Source organism: Leguminivora glycinivorella, chromosome 9 (genome assembly GCF_023078275.1).
Source record: "Leguminivora glycinivorella isolate SPB_JAAS2020 chromosome 9, LegGlyc_1.1, whole genome shotgun sequence".
NCBI classification, from domain to species: Eukaryota; Metazoa; Arthropoda; class Insecta; order Lepidoptera; family Tortricidae; genus Leguminivora; species Leguminivora glycinivorella.
Genome location: NC_062979.1, coordinates 11,073,239 through 11,098,799, shown reverse-complemented (window position 1 = coordinate 11,098,799; position 25,561 = coordinate 11,073,239). Strand labels below are relative to the sequence as shown.

Sequence of the window (25,561 nt, the reverse complement as noted above, 5' to 3'; positions counted from 1 at the left end):
CACAAAGGCTGCGCCCGCGCAGAAGAAGAGCGTGGCGAAACTGTGGCGCAACGCGGAGCCTGATTATTTTGGCGGCAGATTACATTTTGAAATGTATGGAATCCCTTGGCATACCGTAAAAGTATGCTACTTTGCTAAACGTTATACATACCTATCAGTAGCGGCGGTAATATTTACGTAAACGTTATACATACCTATATCTACGTTATTGTAGGTATTTATGTTAACTTGTACCTTTTATACTTATAAGATAAGATAGATAATGACATTACAAATTAAATAAGATATTACTAATTACAAACTACCCTACAATAAACATATAAAAACATAAAAATATTGAACTGACATTTTGAATTGCTGCCTACGTTTGTCATAATAATTATAATATTTTTGTTTTGAGGTAAGGTCCCAACCTATTCATTTGTAGAAAAAATGCTTCACATATAAGTAAAACATACTGTTCATAATATTCATAACAATTGATAAGGACAAATAATAACAAATAGTTGAAGAATATCCATTATTTCCTTACAGTGGAGCAAAATATTGGAGCAAAGGTAGCTAATAATTTTTAAGAAAAAAAAATACGGCCTTCCTTTGGGGTTCTGGTGATAAATACTTTAAAATGTTTGATTATGTTATCAATTCGTCTGTATATTTTTAATGTTTGTTATTCGATATCTCCGTCATTTCTGAACCAATTTTGAAATTTGGATGATTTTGAAGTACTTACAGATGAGAATGATTTTCAGAACGGAACTCTAACCAGGGGCGGCTCACTCTTCATCAGTAGTTCCACTGCACCAAATGTCACTGTTCTGGACGTAAGTGCATGCTGTTCTTATAAAAATACCAAAGTCACTGTAAGTGTGCTGTTCAGATTTGAGGAGTTCCGTTCTGACCATCATGAGCAGTTCCACTGCACCAAATGTCACTGTTCTGGACGTAAGTGCATGCTGTTCTTATAAAAATACCAAAGTCACTATAAGTGTGCCGTTCAGATTTGAGGAGTTCCATTCTGACCATCATCAGGAGTTCCACTGCACCAGATGTCACTGTTCCGTACGTAAATGCATGCTGTTCCTTTAAAAACACAAAAATCACCATATGTCAGTCAGTCACCTATGGCTTTCAGATTTGAGGAGTTCCCTCGATTTCTCCAGGATCCCATCATCAGAACTGAGTTCTGAGAAAAATGGGACCAATCTGTATGCATATACATTCAATCAAAAAAAAAATTTCAAAATCGGTCCAGTAACGACGGAGATATCGAGGAACAAACATTAAAAAAAAATACAGACGAATTGAGAACCCCTTCCTTTGAGATTTGGAAGGCGGTTAATAAAAGTGCACAATATGCATTCGGTTGATACCTACATTTTAAATATGTAATTGTCGATGTAGTTAGCTTAGCTCAGTCATCAGATACTCATCCATAATTGATCTATATTAAAGAAGTAATTTTATCATCGGCAGATGTGATGTTTCAAGTGATAATTGATATATGATGACTTTCTGATAGCATATGATTTCATTTCGACCAATATCTGACCGTGCGTCATTTTGTATTTATTTTTATTGTCACAACTAAGTCGTAATATTATTCGAAAATATCCATAGTAGGATTAGTAGGTATATGCATAAAGTATCCGTCACGTTCTGGCAAGTATGTCAGCGTGAAAGTGACGGATTCTTATCCACGGATAAGTGATAAAATTGCGATCATAATAGCCCTGCCGGATATTTTTTACGTAAAGTTTTTGCAAGGTATTTCTAACTATCGGATAGCTAATTAGTTTGGTATCTTCGTGCAATCTATTTATCTAGAATGTTCGTTATTTCTGAACACTGAGGAAACATGCGGTTATCGCCCGTAACATATCGCTTACTTTTCAAAATGTTGATTAGACATTCTTGCAATACAAACATGACATAACATAATACAACGATAATTATAATGAAATCCGTAATCAAAGTCATATGGCAATATTTGGCACGATTTTGAAGTTTACGATAATTGTTAAGTAACAAAAAAAAGAAACAAAAGCATAACAGACTTACGTAGGATGACGGCAAAGGATGATAAAATAAGGTTACTTTACTTGTAATCTTGTCGGACGTGAGATATCTCGAATTGAGTGAATATTAAAAACACCTGTCGGATCGATAAATATCTTTCTGTGTAATTAGACAATGTTGTCTACAATGAGGTCGTCGGATAAGAGCATCGGATGCGTTTCAGGGTCAAACCTTTGATTAAAATTTGAATTAATAACCGTGGTTTCCTATTTACAATATAAGCCAAACAAATTAGATTTCTGTTTTAACAACGAGTAATACTAAGCACATGTTTAGCTTGTTTTACTAACAATTTAACGGGCCAGATTAAAATAACTAGTTAACTACCCACGCGATTTAAGCGTCACCACTCAGCGCTTTTTTGAAGACCTAAATGTTCTGCATAAGGAAAATATACAAGAAATATAAAGAAGGAGAAACATATTGAACGTGGAGATACGAGTATTAAGAGCAAAAATGGGCAACTAATTTAAAAGTAAGTGGGCGCTGATCATGTGCATGACAAAACAGTATGAAACAAAGACCTGACTGTATTTTCTTCGAAAACCACATTCTTGACCGAACTTCAAGTTTACGTGCAATCGTAAAGTCAAAGTACATTGTCAATATTAGCCGAGGGTATTGAACTGAGAAAGGACCCAGGGCAATGCACAGGTAAAGCTGCGTCAGGGAATATTTTAAGACAGGTTCAAAATACGAGTACTAAAGGAAAATTAAAAATTCTTAATAAGAACTTATTGTTATTTAATGATGCTTGAATCACAGTTAGGGACTGGCTGATTAAGTGGTTTGTGGTCGGTGGTACTTAAAATATACACGAGTATGGCACGAGACACTCTCGTACATATTTATGTACGAGAACTTGCATATATTTTGTGAGATGGATCACAAAGAGCAGACGTCTTGACGTTATTCTACTGAAAAGGCCCTTTTCAGTAGAATAATGGAAATGTACTTGCTCAAGAAATTGACTGATGAATCAGTTTTTAATTACATAACAATTACGATTATAGAAGTCTTAATACTTTTCGGAATAAATCGAAACAAAATTATGATACCGTTTACATTACATCACAGATAAAGGATATAGAGGATGCATAAATTGTTAAATGAGAAATTTGTAGTCGCAGTGCATCCGCCATTCCTCGACGCTGGGTTAAATCTTTTAGAACATCGATTAATTAGCGCTCACAAATTAAATAGGGACTTATCAAAAAAAAATCTGTGATGTCACCGGGGACCGTAGGGCTGGCTCGTTCCTAACCCAACGAATTGGCATTGCGATCCAAAGGGGGAACGCAGCTAGCCTTATGGGAACCTTGCCGGCGGGTTCAGACCTCGGTGACCTTGCCTAGTTAATAGGTACTTTAAATTTATTTTCATATAATTTTAAAATTTTTAGGTAACTATTCGTTTTAGTTTTGTGCTTCGTTATAGTTTTAGGTTTATTTTTATTACTAAGTTTACTTACATTAAGTAAAAGATCGCACAGCACATCGATTTAATAATTTGACCCATATCCTTAGAAATCTGATGTCATAATATTTTTAAATATAATCAGTGTTTCCATCTAACTGACTATCAATCAAATATATGGTGCCATCAGAACGAGCATACATTTTTTTCGATGTTTCCGACCTGAGGTATATTTTTTTATGAGACTCAGACTTAGACTAGACTTAATTTATCTCGTAGGGAGTTATATTATCTTTGGTATAATTTAGAACAGTTTCGTCTAGCTCTAACATTAACAATAGCATTTTGAATCTCTGAGCATTCAAGAACCTTGCTGGGCTTCCATTGTTACTCGACAGAACTGGAGGTTGAAGCAATTAGGCAATATTAGGACTGACGCAAGGAAATCCTTGGCCAAAGAAAATCAGCTAAACGCAATTTGATGGACATTAAGCTTCTTTGTTGGAAAATATGCGATCAATTTATTTCGCAAAGCATTACCAACATCGACAAAACACAGATATTGTTTTAAATGGGATTGAGCTAAGGTAAATAAGACAATGCGGTGACAACAATGGAGTTGAAAGAGCTAGTTATTACGGACAATGGGAAACATGAAAAAGTTGGTTCCGCTAAATTGGGACACTAGACTGTCATAATAGTTAATTAAGACAAACCTAGTGTGTTTCTAACTACTTTAATTTCTTTTCTTGATAACCATATAGGTAATATACTAATTTTTGCGGCTAGATAATAGGTTAGTTTCCTATACTTAAAATAAAATATTTTATGCAGTGCACGAAATACAACACCACATAATTAGAAGAAAAATATGGACAGTAAGTAAGTTATGTTTAAGCATAATTTCTATTTAATAAGTCAAAGATAATAAATAATATAAAGTAAATCAATTGACCGTGACGTCACTCCTCAGTATTTCATAGTAATTCCATATTAGTAAATCGATTGACAGTTTTTAAAAAGAAGCTGATTTGACTAGTAAGGAAACTAGCCTATTATGATTTAGGATAAGGTACAACAGGGCAAATCACGACTGGGGGACAATGATAACTGATCCATTTCTTTCCATTAAATATCACACTATTAGGTTAAGTTCCACTTGTAAGTATCCACTGAACACGCATGCGATATATAACCAGTGGACACTCCAATTAATAATGCAAACATTGTAAAACATGGAAAAAATTGATCAGTTGCATCTTTTAAAAAAGTACTTCATTACTTAAAGTGATAAGTAGGTAACTATTATTTATAATTATTGTTCTGCCTGCCAGAGGTCATCGTCCTGTCATTTCATCATCGTAATCAGATCATTTTAAAATTTTCAACGCACTCATTTACAACTCGTTACAATTTTAGTTTTTACACCACTACAAACTGACTTAGGTACATCTTTTACGCATAACTTAGTCTTAACTTTACACAATTATAGTCTAACTATATAAATTAAATCTTTGTTAACTAATTAAAGATTTAATTCATGCCAATAAGGCTTGTAAAGTGTACGCTAGTCGATGTTAATAAATTTCACGGTGTTATCAAATATCAAATTTGTTTGGCGCCGTTAGGTATCTGGGTCGCGTCGATCGCTGCTTCTAATATGCAATGTTATGCTTATGAAGTGAATAATTACTGTGACCTCTTCATTTGTTACTTAGCGTTTCAATTTCTACTAGTTTACGAAGACGTGGTGGCCGATTTAAAGTTTCTTTGAAAAGATGCTAATTTTTGTGACTTCAGCTCTAATAAAAAAATGTCCACGAACAAAATGGCCTTTCAGTCAGTTGCCTTGTCAACATGTTCTTTACATTCGTTGTTTCTTTCTTATTTGAGGTTTTATTGCTGCTTACCTCTATTTACTATAACAGTTTTGTATCGGTCTACTCAGCAACCAAGAACGGGGACTATGCTTTAACAAAACAAATCGCCTGCAATAGACATAAAGATCAATGTATTATTTGAATTTTGATTTAGATAAATATTTGATTCAGGCTGTAAGTCTTAGACAGTATTTTTCACTCTACAAAGTGCTGCTTTCTGTACATTTTGTCTCATTAACAGTCATGACCATTTTAGACCTTTTTGAAATTTCTATTAAGTAAAAATAAAATGCTCATTTCCAAAATTGTCAAAACGTCGTCAATGTTTTACAAAATTGCCTATATTTAGTTTCTACGTCAACGACGCCTAATCTTGTAATCGTGAGGCGTGTCGGTAAGTTTCAGGTCATTGTCAAGCGTGCAGTCATTTTTTCTGCGTGAAATTTACCGTAAAAGTTGTTCATTAGCTTTTGCAACAAGTTTTCGAACAGTTCGTGAACCCGTTTGTGTAATGTCTGCTTAATATTTCGATTTCATTACTGTTAAATTAGTTTGCGTGTAAATTGTTGTTTATATTAGGTATAACCAGGGGCGGCTCACTCCGCGACCCTTTCGCCGCGCTACAAGTACATGCCGGCGGCCGCGAGTTCGCGGCCCATTCAGTGGCGACGACCTTCGCGCGGCGCAATAGAATTCAATGTCGTTTGCACGCGTGCGGTCCGTTTGTTAATGTAGGTAAGAATTTAGAATGGCGGCGTTTTGTGAACATCAAAGGAGTGAGCCTTCTGTACTTGTACTATCATATATTCTGTGGTATAACTTCATTCAGTCCATTGTGGTAACTAGTTTTAAGAGTTTTTCTCCGATTATTTTTTAATCTACACATATTAAAAATCCTCGCAAACACCTCGTGTAATGCCGTCCTCTTGTATTGGTTATAGATTCACTGACTGTCATCCATTAAGTGGCAAAATATTTTTTTTTATTTTTCGCCTAAAATGGTATCTTTAGTAAAGGGAGATTGGAGATATAGAGATTACGATTTTGAGATAAATATTTGAATTGTCGTCTTATAAATTTGCTGCTGAAAGTATGACGATGCGGCAATCGAAATTTATATTTTGAATACCAGTACTTTAATAACATTACACTTTATAAGAAAAATTAAAATAACCGGGAAAAGCATAATTTTTTTTTGTGTAAATATATTATATAAATTTGCATTCGTGAACATTATGAGAAATATGGGTTAGATAGAGAAAATATCTTAGAAATTTTAAATTTATAAACCATAATCATACTCATGTATGCAACCCTGGCTGTAATCGCCTTGAATTTTTTTTCTGATAGTTATTTTCAGTTTCTTAATCGTTGTTTCATATTTGAATGTGTTAGTGCACGATATAGGCATTATTATGCACTTAGGTATTTGAAATTCAACTTACAATGAGTTTAACGATCGGATATCCTTACTTATGTTATTAGGCATACTTCGTGTTTCGCTGAAGCAATTATCTATGTTCGTATTACGATATTATTATTATAACGTAATATGGTAATATGTACTTATTTATACATAATATTGATAATGTAATTGCTTATTCAACAGCAATTTAACCCCCGACGCAAAAACGACGGGGTGTTATAAGTTTGACGTGTCTGTCTGTCTGTCTGTTTGTCTGTCTGTGTGTGTGTCTGTCTGTGGCATCGTAGCTCCCGAACGGATGAACCGATTTAGATTTAGTTTTTTTTTGTCTGAAAGCTGAGTTAGTCGGGAGTGTTCTTAGCCATGTTTCATGTCGCAGCCGGGGGTTTTTTAAAAAATTTAATTTTGTGGTTAGGTTATTAGTAGGTACTTATGTCTTAGTTAGCTTTGAAAATGAACATGACTGATAACATCATAAACTATTTTTTTAATTCATGCTCGGAAAACTAAAAAAAAAACTTCCTAGTGTTTTATTAAAGTTCACATAAGTTAGTATTGTAGGATAAAAAAAATTAATCACAGGACATTCACCTCGTAATTATTTATTATTTAAAACAATACAATTCTTACCTATAATTGGCTGTTTCCTCGAGTTTCCCGCAGGAACGGCGGCCGCCACTGACACCAGCAACAACACGGCAAAAGCACTGGCACCCATTTCGAAAAAAAAATCCGGCACGAAAATTAAAAAGTTTGTCACAACTTTGAAGACGCAACTATTTCCCGCGTGCAGTGCAGTAACATTTGCGCCGCGTCGGTGTCTGTGCGCGCGCAGTCGACGACTAAACTCGATGCGGTACTTTCTATCGGCTTTATGCGCATGCGCAGGGCTTTGTAACGCGGGTTGCAGGGAAATGTTTACAAAAAAAATTAAAAAAAAAATCAGGTGCGTGGAAATATAATGCTGAAGGGTAGTTAAAAACACACACTGACACACAAAACGAACCGGTGTGTACTAGGTATATCAATTTTATTTAATACTAAAATAATTTATATATTTAATTATACACTGTCTTTGAAATCAGAATACGCCTGAAAGTTTTAGTCTAGGTGGCTGTAATAGTGTAGTTCAACAGATTTGTAAAGCAAGTTATTTGTTTTCATAGGTAGTTCAGTAATAATAATAATAATGGTTAAATAAAAGAAAAATGAAAAAGCCTCCAGGCCCCCCAGCAGGATTCAAAGCAGGGGGCCGATTTTTGAGTCTCACTGTCACTAAAATACCGGTTGAAAACGGTGAATTGCCTATTATTATCAGTGACAATTTTCTGAATACGAACGCCGTGAGACTCAAAAATCGGCCCCCAGGAGGGCGATTTTTGAATCTCGCATTTTTTGTCACTAAAATACCGGTTGAAAACGGTGATTTGCTTATTATTTTCAGTGACAATTTTCTGATTTTTTTTTGGATTTGAAGGGAACAAATTTTAACCCCCGACGCAAATACGACGGGGTGTTATAAGTTTCCTGTGTCAGTCTGTCTGTTTGTTTGTCTGTGTGTGTGTCTGTCTGTGGCATCGTAGCACCCGAACGGATGAACCAATTGAGATTTAGTTTTTTTTGTCTGAAAGTTGAGTTAGTCGGGAGTGTTCTTAGCCATGTTTCATGAAAATCGGTGTACTGTGACGCGGTCGGGGGTTTTTTCAAAATTTTAATTTTGTAGTTAGGTTATATTGCAACCGATATTAACAACGCACTTAGGGCCACTTGCATCAACGAAGATAGAGGGTTAACCCACCATTTTATATAGAATTTGACAGTTGACAGGTGCTAAGTGGTTGGTGCAACTGGGCCTTAGTTACGTACTTATCCATTACTAGGTACGTACGAAAGAACTAGAGTAAATATGTTCGGATTTTTGTGTTACTTTAAGATTTCGTATGAATATCTATAGAACTTCATAACATTGCGTATGTATGTTATTCTATCCATCACGAACGCACGTGTGAACCAAAGAGTACGCATAGTATAGCTTGTTCCTAATATGGTGTGTATAACATGCCAAAATAAAAAATAAAATAAAATAAAAATATATTTATTAAGGTTTATTAAGGTTAGCTGGTAGAGAATGCCTTCTGGAATTAAGTTCGCCTTTTGTACATTTTTTTACGGTGCAATACAATTTAAATAAATAAATTTATTCAGCAACACAGCACGAAATGGAAATGTATGATATCCATACTAATATAATAAATGGGAAAGTGTGTGTGTCTGTTTGTTTGTCCGTCTTTCACGGAAAACGGAGCGACGAATTGACGTGATTTTTTAAGTAGAGATAGTTGAACGGATGGAGAGTGACATAGGCTACTTTTTGTCTATTTCTAATGCGAACGAAGTCGCGGGCAAAAGCTAGTCTTACATAAGTAAGTAAAATTACAGATATGTGCAGTAAAATAAAATGGATGAGACTCAGCGAGACCGCTGATGTTCAGTCCCCATCCAATAAACTGAAATCTAATACTTAACTAAAAATACGTAGTTGATTTGTTATTAATAACTTCAATAACTTAATGCCTATAATCTAAACTGTAAGTAGAGCGTGTTTCTGCTAATCGCCAACAATCACCTACTTTTCATGGATTAGTGCACGCATGAATAAAGATCAGTTTACAAACCAGGCTTGTGTCGTTCACGAACTATGAACTGTTAGGAATAAAATCACATCAATGACCGAAATGAACTGAATCTTTCCGTGCTCTGAGAATCGGTCTTTGCTCATTCTGTGCCGACCGAGAGCGAGAGCTACGTAGCAAAGCAACAAAAAACGTAAAGTTTTCATATTGAACTTCGTTTACTTACAACCTTTCGGCCCGGAATGTTACTATCTGTGGACTATTCGTATAATTAGTAAGTAAGTAAGTAAGTAAGTAAGTATTTATTGGTCTTAAATCACTTAACAACTATTTTACAATAGAATAGTTAAACGATACACAAACTCATGAGACACTATTCGGATGATGATTTTGACACTATTCGGTCCCATTCTTTCTGATCTTTCCGACCGCAGTGGTCGCTGGTCTGGCTGAACCACAGAATATATAATGCTGAACTAAATGAGCAAAATACCTAAAAGAGCGAACTAGTTCGTGGGAGCGATTGAACGAGATCGGAGCGCTCCAATCAACGAACGAAACGGCACAAGCCTATATACAAACTATGATGGATGCTCATTTTAAATTTGAACTGTCCGATTATACTAGGCTTTAAAAACCCTATGTTAAATTTAGAAACTACCTAGCACCTACTTAGGGCCCATTTAGACGGTACGAGAACTCGCATACGAGTTTTATTACGTTGCGGTATTTGATGCCTGTGCAAAATTCTATGTAACCTCAAAAGCCCGCAATGAAACTAAAATCGCATGCGAGTTCGCACGTCGTCTAAATCAGGCCTTACGCTGTTTCATAGTGCCTTGGTTTTTCCTTTATGCTGTGGAACTTATTTGAAGAATAAATGTGAGTGTGCACGGGAAAACATCCCACTTTGTCGATTGCTATTATTTGCTGTAAAGCCGCTTTAACAGTTTATTCATATAAAGTTACAAGTAAATCTCGCCTTAACGGTAACTGACAAAGTGGGACTTTTTACTAAACACGCTCAGAACTCAATAAATAATCTCGACACGACTCTAAAAGTCCGAATAAAATACTACGTTGGGTTGATTGGTAAAATAAAACTAATTATTTTATTGGCATAATTTATTCTTACAAATACTAAACCTTATATTATTATACTAAACATAAATTACAGGAATTCAGTTCTATATAAATAAGTGGTCTGGCGTAGATAACATTATCATCACCACATTTTTAAAATAGAGAAATGGCCAGAATTGGACATTGAATTACTTATATAAAAATATTTTTTATTTACAGTTGCTCTCGTGGCATAGAGATGTAGGCCGAATGTGTATAAATAGTCTTGTCAAAGTGCACTGTCGTTTGTCAAGACATTCGACATGATATGACATCTCATAAGTCTCTTGCTGCCACGATATCCAATACAATAAACATCAAAACAAGTACATTTATTATGGATAGCTAACAAATTAATTTCTATGAATATGTTTATTCGTAGACTTTAATTTAATAATTTTATTTCATGTAGACACACTATTATAGCTTAACTATAAATCGAAAGGGACGCTAGACGCTTTCAGGAAATTGTCATACCTAACTATACCCAACCTAGGCATCTGTAACGTACGTAGGCAGAGGACGCTGGTTCGATTCCAGCCCTGTAAACTGGAAGTCTTGGTTATTTTCTCCTTCGTATATAAACAAAGAAAGATAAAATTTTGCATTTTGTTCACGAAAAAGATGCGAAACCACTACTTTACACTATACCTATGAAATGAGCCAACCAGCCTGTCCCGCCGTTATTCATGTTCGTCACGAATACAATTTTTACGTAATTATCATCGCTGGTATAATCCGCTGGAGTTTCGTCGCAATATATAGATACTACATCCCCGTTTCGTTTAACCAGTTTCACGTAGTTTTCATTGCACGCAGCACCTAAGTCAAATATCGAGAAATGTAATCTTAGTTTAGTACCAATAAGTGATTCTAATTCCCATTCACAGTTGTTCTTCTGCCGGTAGCTATTTGGATACAGGGGACTTGACACAAGACCGTACTCGTTTTGCATTTTACCGCCACAACCTTGTCCTTTGTTTGTTATTATGTAATTTAAATCGAAGCCGACACGGTCGCCGTCTACCTGGTGGTTATGGAAGAGAAGGTACCTCCCAGTTGAAAACACTGCCAATTCGGAGTCGTACTCCCCTGACACTTTGAATAAACTTCTCGAGCTCGTCTTATCACCATCGAATATTTCCAAGTATACGTTTTCATTCCAGTAATCGGGGTTAACGTTAATGAAATAAGCAGATATGGTGTAATTCTCAGGAGCAGTGATTAGCGTGTAACAATCTTTTTCAGTTTCATCGTTATCTCGTCGTGGTGACCTAATGCGGCCTTGTGCTTCAGTGTAGTTTCTACCGCAAAATTCAATATGCGCTACTTCTATTTCAAATCCTTTATGTTGCTGCAAATCGTGGTCAGGAGAAGTATGTACATTTATGACGGTAGTGCCATATAAATAATAATCCCCAGAGTTTTGAGTACCGCACAGTATTAGCTCTTTTGGTAAATTCAATTCTTCCTCAAAGAAGTAAGGTGTATCAAATACGTCTTTATTTCCGTGTTCGTGAATGTAATCTGAACCAAGACTAAGATTTCGTGGTAAATTTCGGCCAGATATAGTAAGTTTATCTGCTGTACACTGATTTCTGTCAGGATCGCTAGGTTGAATGTCCAGTTGATTAATCCTGACATGAATTGCTCGGTAAGAATACTCGGACGATGGAATAAATTCATAAACACAATTCAAACCTCGAGGAATAGAGCCCGTTTGGTAACCTGGAGAGCGTATAACCAGCCTTTTTGTAGTTACGGAGAAAGTAGACTGACCGCAAACGTTAGGCACTGCAGTTAAACGAACTTTGAACCCCGAACTGTTAATTTCACCGTCCGTTGAGAGTCTAATGCTCATTTGATTTCCCGAAGAAACTGCTTCAGCCGGTGTTGTATGACCACAATAAACACCGATTTGGGTACTATCTGGATTTAGCCCGTCTTTGATTTCAACATAATCACAGTCGCACTTGCTATATCCCAACGCTGTCTGGTTTACATTCTGGCAAGAAGCTACATGAAAACTGATGAATTCTAGTTTAATAACTCGGTCATCTGGTGCTGTTACGGTCCAGTGACAATCCATGAAATTTTCGTAAACACTACTTCCATTTATGAGTGGAGATGACAACATTGCAGACAATGATGATTCTGTCAAATTAATATATCCACCACAACCAACGGATTCTCCGTATGTGAAGATAATGCCAGCTTTAAATCCCTCATAGTTGACACTTCCATCTGTTACAAAGTGTAAGAGCATTTTGTTACCATTGCCTCTAAAAACAGTGTACTCATTTTGTAGAAAACCACAAGTTTTAATTATGCGATTGTTATAGTCAATTAAATGTCCGTTAAATAATTCTATATAGTCATAAGAACACGAGCGCCCTTCAATCTTTATAGTAGTGAATTTTACAACAACTATTTTATTAGAAGGAGCTTCGATAAACCAAGTGCAGTTCAAGTCTCTGTCATAATTATCTCCTTCACCAGATGATATGACAGTAGGTGCAGTAACATTGCCACCACAAGAAGAAATCGAATAGGATAATTTAAAACCTTTTCTCTGGATGTATCTGTCAGTTCTAAATCGAATAGATAGTTTGTCTCGGTATCGACCTGATGTCGGGGTTTTTGTACCGCAGTATGTATTTTCAGAATAATAATACATACTATCAGTAGAAACAGTAACATTATCATAAGCACATTCGGGATAGGTGCCTTCAAGCTCAAACTCTAGGAATTTAAATGCAATCTTTTGCCCCGGAGCTGAAATTTCGTAGACGCAATCTAACGACGGCATATAGGTATCAGGGAACCCGGGGCTGTACAATAATTGTTCCTTTTCTTTGGCTTTATATTTACCTCCACAGATCGGGAGCCACATAGCTTTGAATCCATCTAGGTTAATGTCGCTGTCTGTCCGTAGAACTACTTTCATCTTGTTGTAAGTGGAGTTGTAAACGGGTGGTAAATTGCGGCCACAGACACGTGCCAGTTCTGTGTAAGAGTTATCTTCCCAGTCGTAAATAATAACCATATCTTTTGTGCAATTCGGTGTATCTTCTATAACGAACCGATCTATAAATTGCAAAGATATTCTATTGCCTACGTCCGCTTCTATTTCCCATGCGCATTCTTGATTTTCAATGTAGTTCTTCCCATAATTGGGGGATGTAAATATTCTATCATATCTATTAAGATATCCTCCACATTGGTGGTTAACAATTTCTGCCATAAGTTTAATGGAAGTTTTGTTTTGAATATTTGAATGATATTGGATATAAATTTCTCTAAACGATAAAACTAAATCGGTAGTTTGAATTTTGTCTTTACAATAATCTCCAATAATGAGTTGATAAGATTCTAAGCCTTGAGTTATCTGAATAAACTCATCAGAACAACTTAATTTGAATGAACCTTCAAGCTTGATCTTAATCCTATTTCCTGGAGAGCCTTTAAGTATCCAGGCACAGTCTAAGGAATCATTATAATTACTTGGCACATTTAAGACATTAACTGACTCCTCTCCTACGGTTACAACTCCACCACAAGGTTGTAATTTCCAGTCTAGATGAAAGTTAAGGAACGTCCCTTTGTTTTGAGTTGCTTTTAAGTCTATACCATCTGAAGGTATACGAAATTGTAGTTCATTATTACCACAGACTTCTCTTTTGAAAATCATATTTTTGTCAGCCAGTATGGCGTTAATAGTTAGTTTAGGATCACTATAGAGGCATCTAGTTCTAGCTATAGATGAATTGGCTTTGGAATTGATTAGTATCGTGCTGTATTTAACATTATCAACACTGTCACTACCATCATCTCGATTCTCAGTACTATATCTGCGATAGCTCCATTCGCAAGAGTAGGATCTGTTCAGAACTGGCGAAGTCAATTCGCCGCTGTCGCCATTTAATGTACCGCCACAATAAGCCAGCTCATTTGAGCTGAACTTTGCTTTGAACCTGTTATGTTCCGAAGATAATGGGGACATCAATATATAAACAGCAAGTGTGTTTCCAGATGATTCAAATATTTTCGGTGGATTTAAGTCTTTGTTTGTAATGCTTTGGACTAAAGTTTGAAAACGGTTGTCATTATAAATCGCTATGCGATAAGTATCCGTACCAAGATTATAATCCTCGATTTCTAAGCGTACTCGCCTGGATTTATCAGGAACAGTAATGATCCAATAACAATAGTGCATTGTGGTTTTTCTAGGATATCCAGGAGTCATTATGTAACCTTCTGGTGTTGTAATGGAGCCTCCACACATGGGTCTGGACGAGTTGAATGTGAATCGGAATCCTTTTGAATCTGGATTGTGATAATAAGATTTTTACCAACATAGTACTTAATGATAACCTCGTTAGAAGATGTTTCGATAGGCGCATATAAATCTTCAGTATCCTCATTGCAGAACGTTTTTAGTGTCGTGTTGTCCGATATTCTTATATTTGTATTGTATTGACTTCCAATGCCATCTGAAATAGTTACTTTGGTAGCGCATAAAACTACAGATTCAGGCAAGTCCATAGTCTGTGGTTTCAGTTGGAAAACATAGCCAGGGTATCCTGTTATGCGCCATTCACATATTGTACCTTCACTAAGTGGAGTTAAGTGAGGATATCCAGGCGACGATATTTGTCCAGAATTAGCAACAATCGTTCCACCGCAAACATCTATTGAGACGTTAGCTCTCAACCCACGATTTGGAATATCGCTTTGTGTGACGTACCTGATATATAGACTATTACTAGTAGACTTGATCGATCCAGGTTTGTCATAACAATATCTTCCTATGAGTGGAGCCAAACTCGATACACCATTTCTAACTTCAAGAGCTTCTTTTCTACAATCAGTGTCGTATTTCAAATCAAAGTCAGAAATATCTAGTCTTAACACTTCTCCCACAGGACCACTGAAAATCCAAACACATTCAGAATATGGTAGTGGAATGGAGGGATAATTGGGAGTATTGAAGACCTCCCAGCTATGATCAGTATCTAATTTGGATGTCACTCCACATTCTATATTCTTCTCCTCATAGCGCAATCGAAAAGTTTGCACCTGTCCTTGGTTTCGTATGCTATTAAAAGTCACAAAGAGAGCGTTACTTGACGTCTCAAATTCTCCGCGCTTTTCATGAGAGTACCCGCAATATTTACCACTGCCTAAAAGAGGAGCTTCTTCAGAATCACCATTACGAACAGTAACGTACTTATAACAGTCATTGTCCCTATTGGTGATGTTGAACTGCTCAAACTTGAATTTTATCACTCGACCTGGGCGAACTTTTATTCTCCACTGACATTTTATGTTTGGTAGGTATCCTTGTGATAACTCTTGCCAAGTCACTCCAATTTCACCTGACGGTTCAGATATATGACCACCACATCTTGAAGACACATGGACATGGAAACCCTTTTCAGTCATTGAGTAATCACTTTTGAAAATTAGTTTCATGAACGAAGTGTCAATGTTGATTTTTCGGGTAGCTTCATTTGTGCATATATATTCTTTAATAGGTGTCCATTGCATACCGGTATCTGATCCTAATACGGTAACGTAGTCAGCAAAACAATTCGGTCTTTCTTCAAGTTGAAAGTCAATAAAATCCAAAGCTAAATGTTGGCCGGGTAGAGATTTATATATCCACTCACACATTAAGTCATCAGCGTATGGCTCAGGATAACCGGGAGATTTTACAGTGACAATTCTCCCTGGTCGAACCAGTTCAGTTATATTAGAACCACAATTGATAGTTTCAGATGATTCGGACTCACTAGAACTTTTAGCCCATCGTATGTGGAATAAAGTTCCAGTGTTAGAGTTATCTAATTTTAGTTTAATAAATGCGACACTTCTAGATGTTTTGATTTCCTTCGCAGCGATCTGTATTCCACAAAGTTCTTGCAGGAGCGGAGCAGTATCGTCATATCCATCGTATATTGCCAAATAGTTTGAGCAGCGTGTTCCATATGTATGTATTTCAAGACGGTCTATAGTCAAAGACAAGGGTTCATCTGTCGACATAATTCTCCAAGTATATTCACCAGTTCCTTCATATGAAGCAGGATATAGTGGAGAAGTTATCTCACCCTTCTCTAAGCCAATGATTTCATTTCCGTGCAGAAAACCGTAATGCACTAGAAACCCTTTTCCTGAATTTTTACTGTCACTGTGAAATTTCATATATATTTTCGTCGCTCTGGTCGTATTTGTTGGTATCTGGTTGCCACAATATACTCCTAATAACTGACCAGCTCCGTTATTTTCTCGTAATTCAAGGTAGTCTTCATTACAGCCCTCGGAAAATGCCAAATCGAATTTTTCAAACATAACGAACACTCTGTTGCCCGGTGATGTACTGAGGATCCATTCACAGTCCGCACTGCCTGGGTACGCTAGAGGATAGTTAGGGGAAGCTATTGTACCCTGTTCCGATGTATATGATCCTCCACAAGCATTGCTGAGACTAGTGTAGTGAGCGGAAAACTGACCAGTGATATTATTGTTGTAAGTGCCTAGTTCAAGAGTGAGAGCACTTCCTTGACTCACTATCATCTGAGGTACTTTATTCCCACAATATTCACCAATAACGGGACCGTATTCGTCATTTCCTTCTAGAATTCTAAGGTAGGTCGAAGGGCAGTTCCTGTTATTAACGGTATCATAATTTTTAGGTATTGAAATGTGAGTTATGGTAAGTGTAATCTTCTGATCGGGTCTTGGCGCTACTAAAGTCCACGTACAACTTCGGTTTGAGTGATTTAAGTATTTATCACTGGTGATAATACCATCGGAATCAGCCGTGATATACGCTCCGCAAGTCATAGAAAAATTGGCGTTGAAACCCTTAGATGTTCCAAAACTGTTGGATACAAACTGTACACCTACTGTATTAGTATTTGATATATAATTAGTAACTCCGGACCTAGGGCATATTAGCTTTGAATAATTATTTTTGTGGTTATGTATACTATATACATTATAACCTTCATAAATCTTGATAAAATCATTACAGTCGTCATCTTCGGATGTCGAATAGAGGTCTATGTCTAGGAAATTAATTTCAATGCGATGGTTTTTAGAAACAGAGATCTGCCAAGTACAATCTGTGTCTGTGTCATAATTTTGAGGATAATTTTTGGACATAAACATTCCTGTCGGCGAATTAAATCTACCGCCGCATCCGCTTTGATAACTGCTGTATTGAGCTTTAAAATACGCTCCCCTGAGGTTCGACTTTTTCAAGTAACGTATAAGCAAAATGTTGCTATTTGATTGGATTACAGGGGGGGACTGGCGACGGCATAACTTTGTAACCAGCGGGGAGCTCACAGTTGGTCCACTATAAATTTCAATTGCATCAGTAGTACAATTGTTGGTTTCCGTTAAATATATATTCGTAAATGTAATAGTAATGGTTCTGCCAAGAGGTGCTTGCAACAACCATTCGCATTCCATCTCTTCATCGGACAATTCATTTATATCCGATGAAAATGTCCCATATGATTTTTGTAAATTTCCTCCGCAGCCGTGTCTCACCCACTCCAATCGAAAGCCGGTGGCTGACATAAAACCGGTTGTCATTAGTTTAATTTGCAAAACGTTACGCTTAGTAGTGAATGAAGCTGGAACTGTAGTACCACAAAGTTTTTTAGAAAATTCAGTATCAGGTAATTGTCTGGTTTGTAAGTAGTCTTGACCACATTCGTCTACATTCATGATTCCACGTTGAGGCCAACCCCAAGGCGGATAACTCCTTGTCGCTGACATGCTATCATATACCGGATATCGTCTGATGTATAATGATTTGTATATATCAAAATGCGTATAAGTAACGTTAATTTTGTGTCCTTTTGGAACAGTAATAGTCCACAAACAGCTTAAACTACCCTGATACTGACCTGGGAAATCAGGACTTTCTAAAACACCGTAACTGCCAGTTATATTGTTGTTACAGACAGTATTGTAGTTTAAATAAAATCCTTTGCTACCAATGTATATATCTGACCTAAATTTAATGTAGGCGTAGTTCGATGACGTTAGTATTCTATTTACGGAAGGGGTCTTTTCGCAGTACCTACCTAAAGTGGGATCATTTACTGTAAGACCATCGAATATTTCAACGTAATCGTCCCTACAATTGGCTGTCCGTTCTAAGTCCAGATCGACGAAGGATATTTGAATACGTGACCCAGGGTTAGTCACTATTTTGTAGAAGCATTCTGCGTTGTCGTTGTAGGTCTGCGGATAGTTCGGAGAAGATATTGATCCAGACGCACTCGTGAGTGTGCCACCGCAACCTGTGATTGTACCGTCCCATTCAACTTTGAATCCTCGTCCTTGTAAATACCCGTCAGAATGAAAATGAAGAGAAATAGTGTTACCGAGAGATTTTATAGTTTTGGATTGGAAACTTCCGCAGAATTTTCCTGCTGATGGAGAGCTCGCTAACGCACCATTTTTAATTTCCAAAAAGTCTCCGCTATTACACGATCCTCTTATTGGTTGCTCTAGATCCAGCTGAGATATATTCAAAATAATTTGTTGACCAACTGGTACTGTAATCGTCCAAGTACAATCACGATTTCGTTCATATTGGTTAGGCCATCCTGGTGAATATATGTAGCCGTGAGTTTTGATATAATGTCCACCACAATGTCTTTTCGCGTCTAAGAAAGAATACAGTACGGAAAAACCAGTTTTCCGTATGCTGGTATCAGAATGGAACCTCAGCATTAGACGGTTAGTAGTAGAAGTTAGGGCAGGTGGCATAGTGGTACCGCAGTATTTCTGCGAATCATCATTCTGATTAGTATCATCGAACTCAATGATTTGTAAATAATCACTATCACAGTCTTCCATATCTTCCAAGTCAAATCTATTCCAAGTTAGTTTTATAAGAAATCCTTCTGGAGCTGATAAAATCCAAGTACAAGTTTGGCTATTTTCGTAGTTCTCATTAATTGATTTAGGATGATTTATGAGCCCAGTATTATCTTTGTATATACCTCCACATTCTGTTTCCATTGTTGTGTAATTTGCATAAAAGCCAGTACCGGAGAGGCTCATGTCGGAACTGAATTTAATGTACATGAAATTATGAGTAGATATCATTTGGGGTGGCATGTGCTCCGAGCCTCCACAGAATCTGCCCATCGAAGTCGAGTTTGCATCAGGACCGTCGCGTATCTCAACATTGTCGTAGCGACAGTTACCTCCGGTTTCCTCGAGATCAAAATCTTGGAAAGTTAATATTATCGCTTTACCTGGAGTCGTACGGATGATATACTCGCATACTCTATTAGCTGGGTAATTATTAGGGTAACTTGGCGACTTAATGACACCACTATCTCCGAGTATTGTGTGTTGACAGACTGATTCATATATTATTTTAAAACCCCCAGAAGCTATGTTATAGTCGGTATTAAACTTCATAAAAATACTATTAGATGAAGATATAAACGAGGTTTTTGGATATGTATTGCCACAAAATTTGCCATACAGTCTCGAATCGGGCGAGGGTCCATCATAAATTTTAAGATAATCATACCTACAACGAAATGAGCGTTCTAATGCAAAAGAGACAAAAGTTATACGAATTTTAGTTTCTGGGCCAGTTTGAATTTTGTAGTCGCATATTAAATTGTGCAGATATGAGCCATTAAATGATGGCGAGACGATTTCTCCTTTCTCCATAGTGAACGTGCCGCCACATCCCGGGTGTCCCTCGGTAGGAGCAAACGATATTTGAAAGCCGTTTCCGGCCCCATACGCATCAGAATGGAAGTGAATGAGGATATCTGGGCCAACCGAATGGATAGGCGCCGGAAGGGTCGAATTGCAATATTTAGCGAGTAATGGGTCGCTGCTGTGTTCTCCGTCATAAATGGCAATATAATCAAAGCTACAATTAGAATGCTTTTCTATGTCTAGTTCATAAAAATGTAGTTGTATTCGTTTGTTAAGATTGGTTTGCAAGTGCCAGTAACAATCTCTGTTGGGAGGATATTTGCCGGGCGAGCCCGGGGAACTAATACGTCCATGTTTAGTTGCGTCTACGTCCCCACCGCAAACCGGAGCAATACTAGTCCAATGCAAAGCAAATCCGTCTTTATTAATTGAACTGTCAGATATAAACCAGAAGTATAAATAATTGTGACTAGAAATTATATTACCTCCTTTCGGAAATGTATTCCCACAAAACCTTCCAATAAGTTGGCTTGCGGATGTACGACCATCGTGTATTTGCAAAAAATCGTAATTACAATCTGGATTTTCTTCTAAATTAAATTTACTGAAAGTCACATTAATAACTTTTTCAGGAACTGTACGGATTACCCAAGCGCACTTGGAGTCGTGATTATATGAACTATTGTGCAAAGGATAATAAAGGCTACCTTCTTCGTTGTCCAATATGCCGCCGCAAGTACGTACTTGAGTGTCGCACAGATCACCGGTGTATTGCGCTAAGCATTCGCATCTGAAGCCTTTACTCACGCTGGAATCCTGTCTGCAAACTCCACCGTTGTAGCAAGGGTTGCTTGTGCAGTGGTCAGTCGGTGCGTCACAGTGAGGACCGCCGTAGCTATTGTAACAGATGCAAGTGTAGCCTTGACGTAGAACATGACATCGTCCGTGAACACACGGTTTACTTTCGCAGCTTTGAGTAGAATTGCCTTCAGTCGAAACGTAGCAACCGTGGGGTCCCACACCGTCGCCTGCCATGCCGGCGGGACACACGCACGGACTTGTCTGTCCAAGGAAACCGGGGTTGTCGATGCATTGAGCCGAGGGATGACAACCGCCACGGTTAACACTACACGTGCCTCTCCAGTTACACGTAACTCCATCTCCGATATAGCCCGGTGGACAATTTCCACATATACGAGAGCCAATAGTATTATGACATGTGACTAACGGACTGCAGCCTCCGTTTGGGATTGTCATGCATTCATCAATATCAGAGCAAACATAGCCGTCACCTTCGTACCCAGCTGGACAGGCGCCGCACCTAAACGATCCCGGGGTATTTATACAGTCAACTTTTGGGTTTACGGAGCAATGAAGACCTTGGCTGGGATCACACTCGTTGACGTCTATCAAACACGCAGAACCAGTGTCGTTTTGCGTCCATCCCTGATTACAGAAGCACGTAATACCAGTTCCGGTTTTTCCTTCAACGCAAGTTCCATGGCCGCAGATTTCATAGTTACCACCGGAACAATCTTTCTGTTTTCGAGTACAATGGACGCCGAACCACCCAAACTTGCATTGACATTCATACGATCCGGGTTTATTGATACAAGAGGCGCCATTCTGGCAGCCCAAGTCTGTTCCGGCAAAGTTACGGCATTCGTTCACATCCACATCGCAATCGGTTCCTTCCCAATTAGATGGACATAAGCAATGATAGCCTCCAACTAACGTTAAACAAGTGCCGCCGTGAGCACATGGATTTGATTGACACCCATCTCTCGTCATTGAGCTGATTTGGGCTTCGAGATGGGATATTCTGGTGAGCATTCTATTTGTTCTTCTCCATATCATTGACATGTTAATTTGAGCATTATTTGTCGACAGGCTATCACGACTCTCTAGGTTGTCTAATCTGCGTAACATGTCGGATATATCTGATCGATAATTACCTGTATCATAGTTTGATGCAGGGCCAGAAGGTACATTGCTAGGGCCGCTGCGATTGAAGGCAAGCAGATCTGTGTCACCGATGAACACTTTCGACCTGGGACCATTAGGGAGTAGATATATATTTTTGTCCAAAGCCGGTTGTAATATTAAGTCGCCATCTGAAGTCTTGATTTTCGGTCGATCTTGATAAACTTCACAATCGAGGAGCACAAACCAGACGGTTAAGAAGAGACATTTTATAAGTAGAGCGGACATGTTGTCCCGATCCCGAGTGACCGATGGAGCCGCTGAGACTGACTGGCTGCTCTCTCAATGCTGACATTGTTGACACGGGGGGCGTCACCCGCAGCTGGTGTACTGATCTAATCATTGGTCCGCCCCTTGATGATTAGTTTCGGCCATGTGGTTCCAGAAACTTCTGAATTTAAAACAAATTGAACTGAATTACGTTCGACGTTTAGAGCAATATCCTAATGTTTGTTGACGCCAACGGTTTCATGTTGCATTTATTTTGATCATGCTGTAGGTAATCATTACCGATAAACTAATTAAGTATCTGATATCAATGAATATTACACATTGATCGTCATGAATAGGCAAGTTTTCTCAAATTAGTATACTTCAGCGACAAGTTCTATTTTATTATAAGGAAAAACGCATGAAAACTTCGCGTTTCTCGGGACCTAAGACTAAGCTCGATTGACTTTTTACCCCCGAAAATCCCCACATAAATAAAAATTTCACCGAAATATGAATAAAAGTATTAGATAGATAGGTAGATAAACCAATACAGATGTAAGTAGGTAATATTATGCCAAATTTTGGAAAATTTGGAATTAGGTAGTTGTCAAAGCGGAGCAGACCCCAGGCTCCCATGAGCCGCGGCAACTGCCGGGACAGCGCAAGGAGGATGATGCTGAAAGTAATATTATAATTGAATTTTTAAGACTTGGGAGCCTTAATAGTCAATGTCACATTAGACACTTCTTAGCGAGCGAAACGTTACTGTCATTGTCGACCTGAAATAGAAAAGTGTCAGAGATATTAGAGATATGTACACAGAGCGTTTCGATGTCGAAGCGTAGGTATACGCTTGTCACCTTGCCTAGCCCAGGGGCCGTAGACAAATGGTTAAACACCAACACTCCGTGGCCATTGAATATCCCATCGATACGAAATCTGAGTCAAACTTCGATATCGATCAATACGGAAAGTGCGGAAAAGTGTTTCCTCTTCGGTCGTGTTTTAAGACGATACAGGAAGGTTCAATTCTCCAAAAACTAAACGGTCCGACACAGACAATTTCGTACGTTTTGATTTTTTTGATATTCTTGTTTTTTATTTCGGGGTCTCAAATTTCGTAAACGGTACGATTGATTAAATTTCGTTTTGATTAAATTTTGAAGGAGGAAACGGTCGAGAACGGAACGTCGATTTTAAAGATTATTTCGCAATAATTAACATGAGTTGTTCAGGTTGTTCTAAATGGACAATTTTTTTTTCGATAAATCTAATTAATAACACTAGTAGTATATTTAACTATAGGTAATTCCCAAATTGAAATGGGGCTCCTTTCCATTTTAGCATTTTCGCACCAGTAGCGTCTTAATTAATCGCCACTCGTTCCTAACTTCCTCTTCGCACGTGTATTATACGACGTTTTTCAGTACATATTGCATATAGCCCGTTGAAGTTTATTGAACCGCTTCTCGAACTAAGCGACATAACCGTAATACAATGTTTACATTTTGAAAAAAAAAAACCCAACATACTTAGTGGACCGTTTTTTATCAAATATGTCTAAGAATACTCTACTAATTCAGCTTAAAAAAAAAAAGAAATCTACATACATACATACATACATACAATCACGGCTGTATCCCATAAAAAAAACGAAACTACTAAAATCTAAATCGTGACATTGCAGAACGAAAGCTAAACGATGCCACAGACAGACAGACACGTCAAACTTATGAAACCCCCTTGTTTTTGCGCCAGGAATTAAAAATAGCACCATGTGTACCAGTGGCGACGCGTGAAAATTTTTGTTGGTAAAGCAGGAGGGGTTTTTGGGATATGTTTTGTAAGGACTTCTACAGATACTGCAGAATTTTAGGGAACCCACTGGGAATCGAGTTGTATCGACGCTACGCCACTGATGTGTACCTACCTACTTAAATAGTGCATATTATTACGATGCAAGCAGACTTCGGACACTGGCGATCAAATATATGAAAGAGTCGCGTTCCTGGCACACAGTCTAAGCTCGTGTAGGTGAACGCGTACTATGCTTGTATGAGTGAAATATGACAGGTCGACTGTTCGCGTTTTTGACAGGTGGTAACTGTGAGGTAACCGAGAGGGGGTGGGCGGCACTTTCAGCGGGGAGCGGGAGTGGCCATACTGTACGATAGGACTCTTTATTATACTACGATGCAAGTGAGGAAAAGAGGAAGTTCGAAACGAGTGGCGATAAATTAACACGAGTTACGAATTTCCTTTTTGCACGTGGCTCTCCGAATTTTCGACCTGGGGGCCGATTTTTGAGTCTCACGGCGTTCGAATTCAGAAAATTGTCACTGAAAATAATAGGCAATTCACCGTTTTCAACGAGTATTTTAGAGACAGTGAGACTCAAAAATCGGCCCCCTGACAAGAAATTAAACTATAGTGCGTAAAAAGAGCACCATCTTCTGAAAAGGGATCTTATGGCGGTTGCGCCAGGTAACTTTCGATATCGACTGACAGATACCTAATAAGTAAGGCCCACTTGCACCAACCACTTAACTCAGAGTTAGTGAGTTGCCATTTGTCAAATTCCATATAAAATGGTGGGTTAATTCTCGGGTTAACCCTCCATTTTCGTTGGTGCAAGTGGCCCTAAGTAAATTATACCTGATGTGATTATACCTATATTATACCTAGATATATTTCTGGCACGAACGTCAAGTTGTTAGTGCTTGACAAAATAAAAACAACGACAATCCTTTTATCGATAAACAGCTTTACTTAAGGTTATTAATTATCTCTAATAATAATATCTAAAATCTTGAATAATCATGTAAGAAATGATGCAAACTATTTAATATATAGTTATTAGATATATAGCTATTTAATATATGATTCGTTTAATTATTATTGTCCATTTATTTTCAAACATGTGACATTTGTAAATCATTAATGTTATATACACATAAATTCAAGCCTGTATTCCCTAAACAGGGTAGGTAGAGCACATGCAACTACTCAAGATTCAGTGCCACGGCATTAGTTAATGACATAATTATAATGATTAATGACTTATTATAATGTAAGTTATCGATGAACTTAATATCGGA

At 37.6% G+C, this 25,561-nt stretch overlaps 3 protein-coding genes across 3 annotated transcripts in view; all 3 read right to left on the bottom strand.

Annotated features, from left to right (window-relative positions):
• The window catches only part of LOC125229335, a 78,920-nt gene extending 71,295 nt beyond the window's left edge, over positions 1–7,625 (bottom strand). Inside the window, 1 exon segment of the mRNA XM_048134151.1 lies at positions 7,432–7,625. Coding sequence (XP_047990108.1) covers positions 7,432–7,519 — 88 coding nt within the window. The 5' untranslated portion in view covers positions 7,520–7,625.
• A 2,919-nt stretch (positions 7,626–10,544) lies between these two features.
• Positions 10,545–14,841, bottom strand: LOC125229334 (cubilin homolog). Its single transcript, XM_048134150.1, has one exon. It carries the CDS (start codon positions 14,839–14,841, stop codon positions 11,197–11,199), a length of 3,645 nt encoding a protein of 1,214 aa, XP_047990107.1. The 3' UTR covers positions 10,545–11,196.
• LOC125229333 (cubilin) lies at positions 14,802–22,486 on the bottom strand. The gene has a single exon (XM_048134149.1). The coding sequence runs from the start codon at positions 22,476–22,478 to the stop codon at positions 14,802–14,804; it is 7,677 nt and encodes a 2,558-aa protein (XP_047990106.1). The 5' UTR covers positions 22,479–22,486.
• Between the last annotated feature and the right edge of the window lie 3,075 nt (positions 22,487–25,561).